This window comes from Oncorhynchus clarkii, chromosome 19, assembly GCF_045791955.1.
Source record: "Oncorhynchus clarkii lewisi isolate Uvic-CL-2024 chromosome 19, UVic_Ocla_1.0, whole genome shotgun sequence".
Lineage (NCBI taxonomy): Eukaryota > Metazoa > Chordata > Actinopteri > Salmoniformes > Salmonidae > Oncorhynchus > Oncorhynchus clarkii.
The window spans coordinates 5887937-5904488 of record NC_092165.1 but is presented as its reverse complement, the minus strand read 5'-3'; the positions used below and the strand labels follow the sequence as shown (position 1 = coordinate 5904488).

The following is a 16552-nucleotide window of genomic DNA, read 5'->3' as shown; positions in this document are numbered from 1 at the left end:
TTAACTCCATTTTCTTGAAGTGTATTTTTGGTTACGGGCTCGTAAGTAAACATTTCACGGTAAGGTCCACCACGCCTGTTGTATTCAGCATTTCACGGTAAGGTCCACCACGCCTGTTGTATTCGGCATTTCACGGTAAGGTCCACCACGCCTGTTGTATTCAGCATTTCACGGTAAGGTCCACCACGCCTGTTGTATTCGGCATTTCACGGTAAGGTCCACCACGCCTGTTGTATTCAGCATTTCACGGTAACTGTTGTATTCGGAGCATGGGACTAATAACATTTGATTTGATGAGCAGAAAAATGGTAATCATGCTTTCTAGAGTTTCCGTGTCTCTTGTATACAATCCCAGACCAGCCTTTTCCTGAGTGATTATGTTCCCTTCTCAAAAACATCAGCGTCATGCAAGGAGAGCACACGAGGAAAGGAAACAAGGAGAGGAAACGCTTTACACTATTCCCTTTTTTAAAAAAGGAAGCTGGAGAAAGGATACAAGGAATTGAGGAGACTATTGAGATACGGCCCAGCTCGACATCTCCCAGTGAGTGGATCGTTGGTTAAAGGACACAAGGAATTGAGGAGACTATTGAGATACGGCCCAGCTCGACATCTCCCAGTGAGTGGATCGTTCGTTAAAGGACACAAGGAATTGAGGAGACTATTGAGATACGGCCCAGCTCGACATCTCCCAGTGAGTGGATCGTTGGTTAAAGGACACAAGGAATTGAGGAGACTATTGAGATACGGCCCAGCTCGACATCTCCCAGTGAGTGGATCGTTGGTTAAAGGACACAAGGAATTGAGGAGACTATTGAGATACGGCCCTGCTCGACATCTCCCAGTGAGTGGATCGTTGGTTAAAGAACACAAGGAATTGAGGAGACTATTGAGATACGGCCCAGCTCGACATCTCCCAGTGAGTGGATCGTTCGTTAAAGGACACAAGGAATTGAGGAGAGTAGATCCTTCAGAAAGACCTGAGAAAATACTTATGAGACGCAGCCCGGCCCCTTCAGACCTTCCCCCTAAATCTTTAGAGGACTTGAAGAAAGACTATTTGAAACGCGTCCTGGCCCTCTAGATCTTCCAGAAGATGTTCTTCCTGTACAGCAGGAAGGAGATGAGGACCCAGCAGGAAGTGGCCAATAGGTTCTGGGTCAGGTGCTCTGCGTGGGATTGGCTGTCGGTCATGCGCCAGCGGAATGGGAAGTACTCCTCCAGGACCTCGTGGCCCACGTACACCAGGATGGAGTTCATACCTGGGGGGTCAAAGGTCAGGATTAGAGCACAAGGGGTCAAAGGTCAGGATTAGAGCACAAGGGGTCAAAGGTCAGGATTAGAGCACATGGGTCAAAGGTCAGGATTAGAGCACAAGGGGTCAAAGGTCAGGATTAGAGCACAGGGGTCAAAGGTCAGGATTAGAGCACAGGGGTCAGAGGGATTGTTCAGGGAGTTGCGTAAACAATTTTAAGATAGAAATGTATAGTTTAGAACAGACGTGATTCACCCGTCACGCAGAATAGGGATCGTTGTCAGATCTACGTGTTACATTTCTATATAAGCAGATTGAAATAAATATATATCTGTATATCTGTATATATCTGTCAAAGCAGAGGTGCTGACACAGAACTAGTTCTCACCGGGGTAGTAGAAGGGCGCCCCAGACCACCACCTCTTCACATCTACTGTGTAGTAGATCAACACCAGGAGCAGCAAGGCAAAACACGCCAGGGTGGTCACGTAGGAGAGAGACCTGACAGACAACTCAGAGGTCGGTTATTCCACACCATTAACATGGATGATTCCAGTATCGCCATGGTAACTAAAATAAAAAAAACACAAAGCTAAAACTGTTTGGTGCTTTAAAAACCTGCTGGATGTCAAATATGGGGTGCTGTAGCTTGGAGAATAAATACAATGTGACTCCGGATGACATAATGATGTTTTGTTTCCCAACATCAGGGCTGTTTTCCAACATCAGGGCTGTTTCCCAACATCAGGGCTGTTTTCCAACATCAGGGCTGTTTCCCAACATCAGGGCTGTTTCCCAACATCAGGGCTGTTTGTTTCCAACATCAGGGCTGTTTGTTTCCAACATCAGGGCTGTTTGTTTCCAACATCAGGGCTGTTTGTTTCCAACATCAGGGCTGTTTGTTTCCAACATCAGGGCTGTTTTCCTCCAACATCAGGGCTGTTTTCCTCCAACATCAGGGCTGTTTCCCAACATCAGGGCTGTTTCCCAACATCAGGGCTGTTTCCCAACATCAGGGCTGTTTCCCAACATCAGGGCTGTTTTCCAACATCAGGGCTGTTTTCCAACATAATGTTTGTTTCCAACATCAGGGCTGTTTTCCAACATCAGGGCTGTTTTCCAACATAATGTTTGTTTCCAACATCAGGGCTGTTTTCCAACATCAGGGCTGTTTTCCAACATCAGGGCTGTTTTCCAACATAATGTTTGTTTCCAACATCAGGGCTGTTTTCCAACATCAGGGCTGTTTTCCAACATCAGGGCTGTTTTCCAACATAATGTTTGTTTCCAACATCAGGGCTGTTTTCCAACATAATGTTTGTTTCCATCATCAGGGCTGTTTTCCAACATCAGGGCTGTTTTCCAACATCAGGGCTGTTTTCCAACATAATGATGTTTGTTTCCAACATCAGGGCTGTTTTCCAACATTAGGGCTGTTTGTTTCCAACATCAGGGCTGTTTTCCAACATCAGGGCTGTTTCCCAACATCAGGGCTGTTTCCCAACATCAGGGCTGTTTTCCAACATCAGGACTGTTTTCCAACATAATGATGTTTGTTTCCAACATCAGGGCTGTTTTCCAACATCAGGGCTGTTTTCCAACATAATGATGTTTTGTTTTCCAACATCAGGGCTGTTTCCCAACATCAGGGCTGTTTTCCAACATCAGGGCTGTTTTCCAACATAATGATGTTTTGTTTCCCAACATCAGGGCTGTTTTCCAACATCAGGGCTGTTTTCCAACCAAATGTTTGTTTGTTTCCAACATCAGGGCTGTTTTCCAACATAATGATGTTTTGTTTCCCAACATCAGGGCTGTTTTCCAACATCAGGGCTGTTTTCCAACCAAATGTTTGTTTGTTTTCCAACATCAGGGCTGTTTGTTTCCAACATCAGGGCTGTTTGTTTCCAACATCAGGGCTGTTTGTTTCCAACATCAGGGCTGTTTGTTTCCAACATCAGGGCTGTTTGTTTCCAACATCAGGGCTGTTTGTTTCCAACATCAGGGCTGTTTGTTTCCAACATCAGGGCTGTTTTCCAACATCAGGGCTGTTTTCCAACGTAATGATGTTTGTTTCCAACATCAGGGCTGTTTGTTTTTCAACATCAGGGCTGTTTGTTTCCAACATCAGGGCTGTTTGTTTCCAACATCAGGGCTGTTTTCCAACATCAGAGCTGTTTTCCAACATCAGGGCTGTTTTCCAACATCAGGGCTGTTTGTTTCCAACATCAGGGCTGTTTTCCAACATCAGGGCTGTTTTCCAACACCAGGGCTGTTTTCCAACATCAGGGCTGTTTTCCAACATAATGATGTTTGTTTTCCAACATCAGGGCTGTTTTCCAACCAAATGATGTTTGTTTCCAACATCAGGGCTGTTTTCCAACATCAGGGCTGTTTTCCAACATCAGGGCTGTTTTCCAACATCAGGGCTGTTTTCCAACCAAATTATGTTTGTTTCCAACATCAGGGTTGTTTTCCAACATCAGGGTTATTTTCCAACATCAGGGTTATTTTCCAACATCAGGGCTGTTTCCCAACATCAGGGCTGTTTCCCAACATCAGGGCTGTTTCCCAACATCAGGGCTGTTTCCCAACATAATGATGTTTTGTTTCCCAACATCAGGGCTGTTTTCCAACATCAGGGCTGTTTTCCAACCAAATGTTTGTTTGTTTCCAACATCAGGGCTGTTTTCCAACATAATGATGTTTTGTTTCCCAACATCAGGGCTGTTTTCCAACATCAGGGCTGTTTTCCAACCAAATGTTTGTTTGTTTTCCAACATCAGGGCTGTTTGTTTCCAACATCAGGGCTGTTTGTTTCCAACATCAGGGCTGTTTGTTTCCAACATCAGGGCTGTTTGTTTCCAACATCAGGGCTGTTTTCCAACATCAGGGCTGTTTTCCAACATCAGGGCTGTTTTCCAACGTAATGATGTTTGTTTCCAACATCAGGGCTGTTTGTTTTTCAACATCAGGGCTGTTTGTTTCCAACATCAGGGCTGTTTGTTTCCAACATCAGGGCTGTTTTCCAACATCAGGGCTGTTTTCCAACATCAGGGCTGTTTGTTTCCAACATCAGGGCTGTTTTCCAACATCAGGGCTGTTTTCCAACACCAGGGCTGTTTTCCAACATCAGGGCTGTTTTCCAACATAATGATGTTTGTTTTCCAACATCAGGGCTGTTTTCCAACCAAATGATGTTTGTTTCCAACATCAGGGCTGTTTTCCAACATCAGGGCTGTTTTCCAACATCAGGGCTGTTTTCCAACATCAGGGCTGTTTTCCAACCAAATTATGTTTGTTTCCAACATCAGGGTTGTTTTCCAACATCAGGGTTATTTTCCAACATCAGGGTTATTTTCCAACATCAGGGCTGTTTCCCAACATCAGGGCTGTTTCCCAACATCAGGGCTGTTTCCCAACATCAGGGCTGTTTTCCAACATAATGATGTTTTGTTTCCCAACATCAGGGCTGTTTTCCAACATCAGGGCTGTTTTCCAACCAAATGTTTGTTTGTTTCCAACATCAGGGCTGTTTTCCAACATAATGATGTTTTGTTTCCCAACATCAGGGCTGTTTTCCAACATCAGGGCTGTTTTCCAACCAAATGTTTGTTTGTTTTCCAACATCAGGGCTGTTTGTTTCCAACATCAGGGCTGTTTTTTTCCCAACATCAGGGCTGTTTGTTTCCAACATCAGGGCTGTTTGTTTCCAACATCAGGGCTGTTTGTTTCCAACATCAGGGCTGTTTGTTTCCAACATCAGGGCTGTTTGTTTCCAACATCAGGGCTGTTTGTTTCCAACATCAGGGCTGTTTTCCTAAAGAAGGTAAATCAGCTTTGTTTTCTGTGTTCTTGCCACGACAATAAATAGTATTGTCCCGGCCCTACTAGGAAATATCAAGGGCCAGTTTCCCGCACACAGATTAGCCTAAAACTAGTCCTGGACCAAGAAACATGCTCAATGAAAAGTCTTCATTCAAAGTGCTCTTTAGTCCAGGACTAGATGTAAATCAGTGTCCAGGAAACTGGCCCTGAGAGTGTTAAACTGCATTATAAGAGGTCTGGTCTCCTTACCATAGATTCTTGTTGATGGGGATGAAGCCTTCATTTAGTGAACATTTGGTCAGAACGGCTGATATGATTCCCTGGAGAGATAAACATTTAGATACATCATCACGCTGACCGGGAACATACAGGCACGGTGAGGACGGAAATACTATGTTACTATGTCTCAGTGTTGTCATATGGAGACATATGGAGAGGTTTAGTCTGATAAAAGATGCAATATACCAAGGCTGCCCGGTAGACCAAGGCTGCGCGACAGACCGAGGCTGTACCAAGGCTGCCCGATAGACCAAGGCTGTACCAAGGCTTGCGTGACAGACCAAGGCTGTACCAAGGCTGCGTGACAGACCAAGGCTGTACCAAGGCTGTGTGATAGACCGAGGCTGTACCAAGGCTGCGCGACAGACCGAGGCTGTACCAAGGCTGCGCGAAAGACCGAGGCTGTACCAAGGCTGCCCGATAGACCAAGGCTGCGTGATAGACCAAGGCTGCCCGATAGACCAAGGTTGCGCGACAGACCAAGGCTACATACCAAACAGCTAATACAGTAATGACAAACAGCAACGTGGTCGTCTCACCAGAACCAGGCTCCATATGAGGAACCGGGCCATTATACTGGAATGCTGATCCTTGTAGTGGAGGAGAATCTTTCCTGCCTGGATACAGATATCAGGGACAAAAAATGGACCCTCAAAGTTAATCCCATTTATTACATTAGACGGATCCATTCAGTTAGGCTGAAACATGCAACTCCACGTCTGCAATTACACACATCGGTCTGGTAGTGTAGAAACAGAACCACTGGAAAGAGAAGGAACAAGGGAAGGAATGTGTGAGAGAAACACAGATTAGTTTGGATGCAGAGAAGGAGTGTTCAGACAGACAGACAGACAAGACAGAGAGACAGAGACAGACAGACAGACAGAGAACCAGAGACAGCAAAAGAAAGAGACAACAGAGACAGCTGACAGAGCGAGATAATGAATGATAATTGCAGTGACCTGTAATCCCAGGAAAGCCATGAGGACAGAGTTGATGCTGCCAAGGACTCCCTCTGGGTCAAAGGGCAGGTGAGACTTGTAGATCACCTGAAAAATGAACGCGCCACATTACGAGAGAAACCACCCACCTGCAGAAAGTGGTTTTTTTAATCTTTGTTGCCTGAAACAAGTCAGCGTTTCACTCACCCGTGAGGAAGGGGTTTGGTAGATGTGGTTCTCTCCCAGTAGCCAACGGTCTACATATCCAGCTGCTCCCCCAGTGCAGTTTGGGTACTGGCCCATGTCCCCAATACCACCTGGGCCCAAATAACCACTAAGGAGAGAGAAGATGATGGTTAGTGGAGGATTTATCTCCTACTTCCGATCACCTCCGGCCACCCTAAGACTCATGGACATGGATTAAATCATATATGAACTATATCATTGTCCGTCAACAGTACAACTCAAGGCCACTACTGTCAGACGAGGCGTATTTAAAAACTGGAAAATCATCTCCGTTGTGTTGGATTCGATATTAATTAGATTCAATATTGATTCGATTGATTCGGTTGGATATTGATTCGATTCGATATTGATTCGATATTGATTCAATATTGATTCAATACGATATTGATTCGATATTGATTCAATACGATATTGATTCGATTCGATATTGTTTCGATTCTATATTGATTCGATACGATATTGATTCGATATTAATTCGATTCGATATTGATTCGATATTGATTCGATTCGATATTGATAGAGAAGAAGCATGGAATATTAGGAGTGAAAGAGACTGGGTTTTATGTCAGAAGTGAATGGTTCTCTGTAGAAAGACAGATGGCTGTGGAATGTGTTGGGCGGGATGGGAGCAGAGCACCGTGTTGATACCAGTGAGACAGACAGACGGACATCTGTGGATTAGATGAAGGAGGGGTTGAGGTCAGGAGGTGAGGACAGATTCTCTTAAAGAGAGTAATTAATAAGGGTTTGGAATCCTGTTTCTCTCTTCCTGTAGAACCATAAGATGTAAGGATTGGAGAGGAGGAGGAGAGTCTTACGTGGGATATAAATATCTGTGATGTGAGAAATGTTGGGTTGTCTGAATTACAGCTGTAATTTGGGGAGAATTAAACCTGGTTAAAGCTTATCTAGCGTCCGTGAGTTATTTACTCTGAACAATAACAACCTTCCAGTTGTCATTCATCCTGCGACAGACGACTCCCACTGAAACTGTGTTGTCTCAATGTGTTCACGGCCATAGTCTTCCCTCTGAACTCACCTTGGGCAGTCAGGAACAGGGAGCAGGAAGGTGAGACAGAGCCACACGGTTTCCAAGACGACCACACACAGCCAGGCTGGCCAGTAGAGCAGGAACTCACGAGCAGGGTACCACCAAGCATCCTGGGTAAAAAAACAAAACAACAACACCAAAACAAAACAAGCATTTTGGTCACTATGGAAACAACACCGACCAGCAGACAGCTCAACATTAACACCAAGTGAAATGGAAGGCTGGTCTGACCACGGGGTCATAAGGCTGGTCTGACCATGGGGTTATAAGGCTGGTCTGGCCACGGGGTCACAAGGCTGGTCTGACCACGGGGTCACAAGGCTGGTCTGACCACGGGGTCACAAGGCTGGTCTGACCACGGGGTCACAAGGCTGGTCTGACCACGGGGTCACAAGGCTGGTCTGACCACGGGGTCACAAGGCTGGTCTGACCACGGGGTCATAAGGCTGGTCTGACCACGGGGTCATAAGGCTGGTCTGACCACGGGGTCATGAGGCTGGTCTGACCACGGGGTCATGAGGCTGGTCTGACCACGGGGTCACGAGGCTGGTCTGACCACGGGGTCACAAGGCTGGTCTGACCACGGGGTCACAAGGCTGGTCTGACCACGGGGTCACAAGGCTGGTCTGACCACGGGGTCACAAGGCTGGTCTGACCACGGGGTCACAAGGCTGGTCTGACCACGGGGTCATAAGGCTGGTCTGACCACGGGGTCATAAGGCTGGTCTGACCACGGGGTCATAAGGCTGGTCTGACCACGGGGTCATGAGGCTGGTCTGACCACGGGGTCATGAGGCTGGTCTGACCACGGGGTCATGAGGCTGGTCTGACCACGGGGTCATGAGGCTGGTCTGACCACGGGGTCATGAGGCTGGTCTGACCACGGGGTCATGAGGCTGGTCTGACCACGGGGTCATGAGGCTGGTCTGACCACGGGGTCATGAGGCTGGTCTGACCACGGGGTCATGAGGCTGGTCTGACCACGGGGTCATAAGGCTGGTCTGACCACGGGGTCATAAGGCTGGTCTGACCACGGGGTCATAAGGCTGGTCTGACCACGGGGTCATAAGGCTGGTCTGACCACGGGGTCATAAGGCTGGTCTGACCACGGGGTCATAAGGCTGGTCTGACCACGGGTAGGTGGTCCAGGCGGTTTCCGACCACACACAGATCCAGACATGGTTATAACATGGTTATAACATGGTGACGTGTGTTATAACAGTATAATAACAGTTTATTTACAGAGGTCCGGTTCATTCTATGAGTATATAATGAGGTGTATTCTGAGACTGACCACAGGAAGGTTGTCCAGGCTGTTCCAGACCACACAGAGGTCCAGACATGGTTATAACATGGTTATAACATGGTGACGTGTGTTATAACAGTATAATAACAGTTTATTTACAGAGGTCCGGTTCATTCTATGAGTATATAATGAGGTGTATTCTGAGACTGACCACAGGAAGGTTGTCCAGGCTGTTCCAGGCCACACAGAGGTCCAGAGAGACCACCACGAGATAGGAGAAGGCCAGACGCTGAAGCACGCCAGGGATACGCAGGGAGTCCCACGATACTGTAGTATACACACACACACACACACACACACACTTTAGAAGAGTGAAACATTGTAAAGGAGTGAGCACGTGTGTGTGTCTGTACGTACGTGTGTGTGGGTGTGTGTGTGTGTGTGTGTCTGTACGTACGTGTGTGTGTGTGTACATGTGTGTGTGTCTGTGTGTGTGTGTGTGTGTGTGTGTGTGTGTGTGTGTGTGTACGTGTGTGTGTCTGTACGTACGTGTGTGTGTACGCAAGTGTGTGTGTGTACGTGTGTGTGTCTGTACGTACGTACGTACGTACGTGTGTGTGTGTGTGTGTGTGTGTGTGTGTGTACGTGTGTGTGTGTGTGTGTGTCTGTACGTGTTTGTGTGTGTGTGTGTGTACTGACGTGGTCCCTGGCAGTAGTTGGGGTTGATGATGAGGAGTCCTATGAGGAAGAGCTGAACACTCCTCCAAACTGCCTTGGTGAACAGAGAGAAACGTGACAAACCACACCGCAGGGCTGAGCTGACAGACAGGGATATAGATGTGCCCATGATGAACACAAACCTGAGAGAGACACACAGAGAGAGAGAGACACAGAGAGAGACAGACACAGAGAGAGAGATACAGACACAGAGAGAGAGAGATACAGACACAGAGAGAGAGAGAGACAGACACAGAGAGAGAGAGAGACAGACACAGAGAGAGAGAGAGACACACAGAGAGAGAGAGACACACAGAGAGAGAGAGACACACAGAGAGAGAGAGAGACACAGAGAGAGAGAGAGACACAGAGAGAGAGAGAGACACACAGAGAGAGAGAGACACAGAGAGAGAGAGACACAGAGAGAGAGAGACACAGAGAGAGAGAGACACAGAGAGAGAGAGACACAGAGAGAGAGAGAGACACAGAGAGAGAGAGAGAGAGACACAGAGAGAGAGAGACACAGAGAGAGAGAGAGAGACACACAGAGAGAGAGAGAGAGAGACACAGAGAGAGAGAGACACAGAGAGAGAGAGAGAGAGACACAGAGAGAGAGAGAGAGAGACACAGAGAGAGAGAGAGAGAGACACAGAGAGAGAGAGAGAGAGACACAGAGAGAGAGAGAGAGAGACACAGAGAGAGAGAGAGAGACACAGAGAGAGAGAGAGAGACACAGAGAGAGAGAGAGACACAGAGAGAGAGAGACACAGAGAGAGAGAGACACAGAGAGAGAGAGACACAGAGAGAGAGAGACACAGAGAGAGAGAGACACAGAGAGAGAGAGACACACAGAGAGAGACACACACAGAGAGAGACACACACTTCACTAGAGGCACACAGTTTCCTCCTCTGGAGCAAAGTTAGATTTCCTCAATAAAAAGACGATACATTTAGTCTTTAAATACAAAATATAAAAACTGATATTACCAGGGAAAGACCAAATCAGCAACTGTGAGTCCTGTGAAGAGAGGGGGGAAAAATATATTGTCATTTTAACAACGCAGTCGTCGTCTAATTTTTCCTGAACATATTGTTGGATCTCCGGGACCCCGCTAAAAACCACTAGAAGTGTGGACGTAACATTTTTCCTATTCAGAATGGTGGGACTCACCGTTCCAGCTCTCGTGTCTGAAGAACCAGTACCTCCCTCCTCCGTAGTTCACAAACACCATGACGACCAGGGACAGCCCTCTGAAAGTGTCCAGGGATCGGAGCCTCCGGCTGGGGGTGGCGGGGCCGGGGAGGATGGTGTCTGTGGCCGTCTCCACCGTCCTGCATGGAAACCCCAGGTCCTAGGAGGAAAGGGGAGAGGAAGTCAAAAAGGTGTTCGTGCTGGGCGGGAACAAAAGCCTGCATACCCTGTATAGTATTAGCTCTCCAGGACCAAGGATATTGAACGATGCTTTAGGAGCATAGTTCAGCCACGTTGAGAAGAAAATATAACTCTGAACCCAACAAAAGAACACTAAAACTCCCCTCAACTCTAGCGACCCCTCTGACCCCTCCGATCAACTCTAGCGACCCCTCTGACCCCTCCGATCAACTCTAGCGACCCCTCCCCGATCAACTCTAGCGACCCCTCTGACCCCTCTGACCCCTCCGATCAACTCTAGCGACCCCTCTGACCCCTCTGATCAACTCTAGCGACCCCTCCCCGATCAACTCTAGCGACCCCTCTGACCCCTCCGATCAACTCTAGCGACCCCTCCCCCCGATCAACTCTAGCGACCCCTCTGATCAACTCTAGCGACCCCTCCCCCCGATCAACTCTAGCGACCCCTCTGATCAACTCTAGCGACCCCTCCCCCCGATCAACTCTAGCGACCCCTCCCCCCGATCAACTCTAGCGACCCCTCCCCGATCAACTCTAGCGACCCCTCCCCGATCAACTCTAGCGACCCCTCCCCGATCAACTCTAGCGACCCCTCCCCGATCAACTCTAGCGACCCCTCCCCGATCAACTCTAGCGACCCCTCCCCGATCAACTCTAGCGACCCCTCCCCGATCAACTCTAGCGACCCCTCCCCAATCAACTCTAGCGACCCCTCCCCAATCAACTCTAGCGACCCCTCCCCAATCAACTCTAGCGACCCCTCCCCAATCAACTCTAGCGACCCCTCCGATCAACTCTAGCGACCCCTCCCCGATCAACTCTAGCGACCCCCCCGACCCCTCCGATCAACTGTAGCGACCCCCCCGTTCTAGAACTAAGTCTGAAGAATGAACACCACAGAGACTCACTGAGTTGATGAGCCTCTCAGTTTCCATGGAGTTGCCCAATCGGAACATCAGATTCTTCACCACATCCAGCCTGTACCATACAAGACATAACCAATCGATTAGGAGAAGCCTCTGATCATCTCTCCACACAAAAAGGCAAAATGGCTCAAGACAACGGGATGACATACGGTAAACAAACATAGTAAATGGAAACGTGTGTTTATGTTTTCTAAAATAATCCAAACCTACCCCATGACAGTAGCTCCAATAGCAGACAGTATAGCCAGTCCCGTGAACAACAGAAAGGCCACCATGATGGCTTTAAGGACAGAAAGGCATTTCATTGTTCAAGATAATGGTTTCAGAGCATAAACATGAGTGAGTGAGTGAGTGAGTGAGTGAGTGAGTACTCACGCAGGTAGCTGTTGACCGTTTCTGTGTCAGTGATCATGGAACAGTTGACCACTGAGGAGTCGTTCAGGTTCTTGACCCACAGAGAGTAGTTACCATGCTCCCAAAAGTGGTAATGAACCCTGGGGAGGAGACAGGAAACTACTACCAGTGAGTGTGTTCTTTGTACTTCCTAGATATCGTATTTAATTGAATTATACCCCACAGTCCAAAATCCAGCTGTAGACACTGAGGTCCAATACTTTCAGATCTATAATAAAAGTGTGAGTCCTAAACGGTATCCTTCTCCCTATATAGTGCACTACTTTAGTAGAGTCCTGGTCTAAAGTAGTTCACTATATAGGGAATCGGGCTCTGGTCTAAAGTAGTGCACTATATAGGGAATCAGCCTCTGGTCTAAAGTAGTTCACTATATAGGGAATAGGGCTCTGGTCTAACGTAGTTCACTATATAGGGAATCGGGCTCTGGTCTAAAGTAGTTCACTATATAGGGAATAGGGCCCTGGTCTAAAGTAGTTCACTATATAGGGAATAGGGCCCTGGTCTAAAGTAGTTCACTATATAGGGTCTGGACATAGGGCCAGGAGTGGTAGTTGGTTAGTTAGTAGTGGTAGGGTTGATAGGTCCAGGCTCACGGTGGTGTGTGTGTGTGTGTGTGTGTGTGTACTTACGTGCAGAGTTCCAGGCTGACGGGGCTGCTGTTGAGCTGCAGGGTGATGCCATGCTGTGTGCCCACGGTGAAGTCCACTGAGCTGGTTAAGCCTGGTCCAGGGCCCGCTGGCACCACACCCAGGGGCTGGTACACACACTGGAGCACAGGAGTACAATGACGACAACAGTGTGTGTGTGTGTGTGATAGATACAACAGTAAAGGCCAGTCTTACCTGATAGCAGTGGTCTGATAGCCAGCTCACGACCATCTCAGCGTCCAGCTCATTGTTCACAGTGAGAGAGGCCTCGTCCATCTTTACTACTGCAGCCTTATGCCGGGGGTGGCATACTGGAGAACACACACAGACAAAGAGACAGAGAAAGACACACAGAGAGACAGAGAGAGAGAGAGACACACACACAGAGACAGACACACAGAGACAGAGAGAGAGAGAGAGAAAGACACACACAGAGACAAAGAGACAGCGAGTGACACAGAGAGAGAGAGAGAGACACCGCAGATCTGATAAGAATAGTCACACAGTCTTTGATGAGCAGTGGCGTACATAGAGGCTTATATTTACGCTGAGACACACATTTCTAGTCTAGATAGACCGTGTACAGTGGTCCATCAGTACAGGCCTCCACTGCAGTAGCTGCTTAGTGACCACTACTCTCCTCGTTGTTGACAACCGTTTACCTCGAATAAAAAATAAACTCCTGCTGTATAGACTATCCTTCAAATATCACTGTCCTCAATTTGGCATGCGCAGTACTTACCAGGAAGTCAGCCTCTAAACCAGTGTGATCGGTAGCTAGCTAGCCAAGACTAGGCTCAAGTCAACAGCCTTCAGACTGCCGCTAGTTACTGAACCTCGACAGAGGGGAGGGAGGGAGGCATGACGTTATGGCTATCACACTCTCCCGATATCATGTGATTTATTAATCCGCTTCTCCTAGAAGTGGAACAAATAACTCTCCCCGAGGAGCCGGGAGGTTTAAACGGTGCTGTGATACAGGGCTGTTAGCTAAACCGGCTGACATTGTCCAAGGTAACATTAACTACACACCGTTGTAGTTGATAGGAGATTCCCTAAGTTAGCATTAGCATTAGCTACTGTTGTCACTACCGCATCTGTCGCTTCTTACGACCAGATGAGGAAATGAAACCACCGAATTTAGTCATTTCAATCATTTGTGGCATAAACTTTCAGACAAAAGAGTGAGTTTTCCTATTGTTTAGCTCGATAACTAACGTTAGCACTGGGAGATTTTTGTTGTTGTTGTTAACTAAAACAGATCGATTTAATGAACTATTCATCATTTTACTTACAGGGGATTTCTGCCAGGCAAATGGCAACCAGCAAAGCAATCACTGCTAGGAAAAACACCTTGTAATGTTTTTCTGGCTGTGCCATGTTGATGTTTTTCTCCCTTCCCTCCCGGTCCCCACCGCCCGAATATGTGCCTTTGTGTTTTCTCTTTATTTTGCCTCTTTCCATAACACTTCCGATCCCACCTTGTTTTTTACATGCTAGTGGGAGCGAGGAGGGTCAAAGTACGATTACATAACGGTGCTGCACGGGAATCAACTCGTGATGAGTGCGAATCTGTGCGATTTCCAGTAGCAGTGCGTGTGTAAAATCACTTGGGAAGCCATGTCCATAGTCCTGATTTGTGTGTGTGTGTGTGTGTGCGTTCGTTCGTGCAAGTAGAAACACATGTTGACTCAACCTACTTTTAGAGAAAAGCAAATGTCATCCTCCTCTCTTGCGTGTTGATGAAATGCTCTATCACTCTGTCATACAGTACCCGCTTTTATGTTATGTTATCCAAGGCTATCTGGCTAAAATGCTTGCTCGCTAGCATCGCTTCCATTCATGGTCAACGTTAGCTATTTAACATTAGCCTTCGACATCTATCTACATATTTAAATTCCATCCTCTCAGGCCAGGGGCACAACAAAGTATGAATTAATGGTTGGATCAGAATCTTTGTTTTAATCATTAGCCAGTATGAATAATTGAGTATAAATACAAATTGTATCTGAGCAAGAGAGGAGTTGCCATATTTTCCATTTTCCCATAATGTTATCAAGTGAATTAGCTAAGTAGGAATATCGACGTAGCTTGTAATGACGAAATAAGAAGCACAATTCGGTTTTCGATCAAAATAATAATTTATTACCAGCAAATGTGACATAATAAAGGAATTTGAGTATGTCGCAAGAGAAAATAAGATTTGCTTTTATTAAACTCACCAGATCATTGTCCATCAATGGATGTCGATTAAACTCCTTCGACTGCTATGATTGTAAATAAATCCATTTTGCGCATGTGCATAACTACAGATCAATCCGACAGGAGAGTTTGAGTGACGAAAGTTGGACAGAGGATCTCGAAATCTCTGAGCAAGAAACACTTGGACGAACTTAAAAATAATTTTAAAAAGTATATCTTCTGGCAATTGTGCCAGATGTGAAGAACACAAACTGTTATAAATGGTATATTTTGTGAGATTTACTTTTCTTTACAATAGGTATATGTTACTGACTAAAATCTGGGTTTAGGATTGTAGGCAAATTCCATTTTGCCATGGTTTGCTTAGATAGATGCAGCTAGCCTATAGCCTCAGATAGGCCTAACATCTCCTTTCAGATAGTAGCCAAGGCAAGATTGTAAACCTGAAAGATTTAGCAGCATGGTTAGTTCAAATGGACAGACTTCAACATGGGCCGTTAATAATGACATAACAACACAAGGCTACAACAACAATAAACTGACGTCATAGGCATTTTTTTTAAATCGGTTTGCCAGCTCCTGGTAGGTTAAACTAAGGGGCGAAAACTGACTTGTAAATTACTCCAGTGATATCAACATTTCAACATATTTACAGTAGCCTTACAATGGAATATAAATGAATAGGCTACTTGATGACAACGTATACAAATGCATCATTCTCCACATTTAATGTTAGTTTCATTGTGGAATTTTTCTTCTTCTCCCATAACAGAAACACAGAAGGCGTTCCATAACTTCCATTTCAAATTTCCACTTGTGCAGTGCTCCAGACCCAATAACGGAGTATGTGTACAACCCTTCGCTTTGATACAGTTCTCCTTCAAAGTAAAGTCGACATTATAGAATGCAGTTTAAACCACCTCCGACCGAATGTAACTAATGCGCTTTAGTGCTTAGTGCGCCTAAAGTAGTTTTCTAAAGTAGTTTTCTAGTGTTGATACGCATCACTTATAGCGGGTACTTTGATATGTTTTATTGAAACATTTGTTAGAAATATGTGTGAAGTTGTCACAACGTGCGCGCGCATGCTGCTATGGCTCATTCACTCACGTGACTCAGCTGCAGCGCTCTCTCGACACACACACACACACACACACACACACACACACACAGACCTCCCCACCACCACTCATTCAGCAACAGCCTGCCTCACTGCTTGATAGTCAGCAGCGGCAGGTCACAATGAAAAATAAATATATATATATATATTTTTTTTTTTCTTCAAGAGAAATGCCATTGCGGCGGATGTGTAAAATAGAAGTAGCCCAAAAACCCGCGACCAATACATTTCAACCCGCGACATCGTACTCAAAGTAGCTACATTTCTGGTAACCCGCTGACATGGCA

At 46.5% G+C, this 16552-nt stretch overlaps 1 protein-coding gene across 1 annotated transcript; it reads right to left on the bottom strand.

The window, feature by feature from the left end:
• LOC139374634 (heparan-alpha-glucosaminide N-acetyltransferase-like) lies at window positions 1–14407 on the bottom strand. The gene is made up of 17 exons (XM_071115665.1): window positions 14239–14407; window positions 13139–13254; window positions 12926–13062; window positions 12258–12376; window positions 12093–12162; window positions 11865–11934; window positions 10735–10915; window positions 10551–10581; window positions 9546–9706; window positions 9058–9173; window positions 7589–7710; window positions 6511–6637; window positions 6325–6411; window positions 5902–5979; window positions 5333–5403; window positions 1644–1756; window positions 1–1262 (listed from the first exon to the last, which is right to left on the bottom strand). Exons 1-17 carry the CDS (start codon window positions 14405–14407, stop codon window positions 1081–1083), a joined length of 1950 nt encoding a protein of 649 aa, XP_070971766.1. The 3' UTR covers window positions 1–1080.
• Between the last annotated feature and the right edge of the window lie 2145 nt (window positions 14408–16552).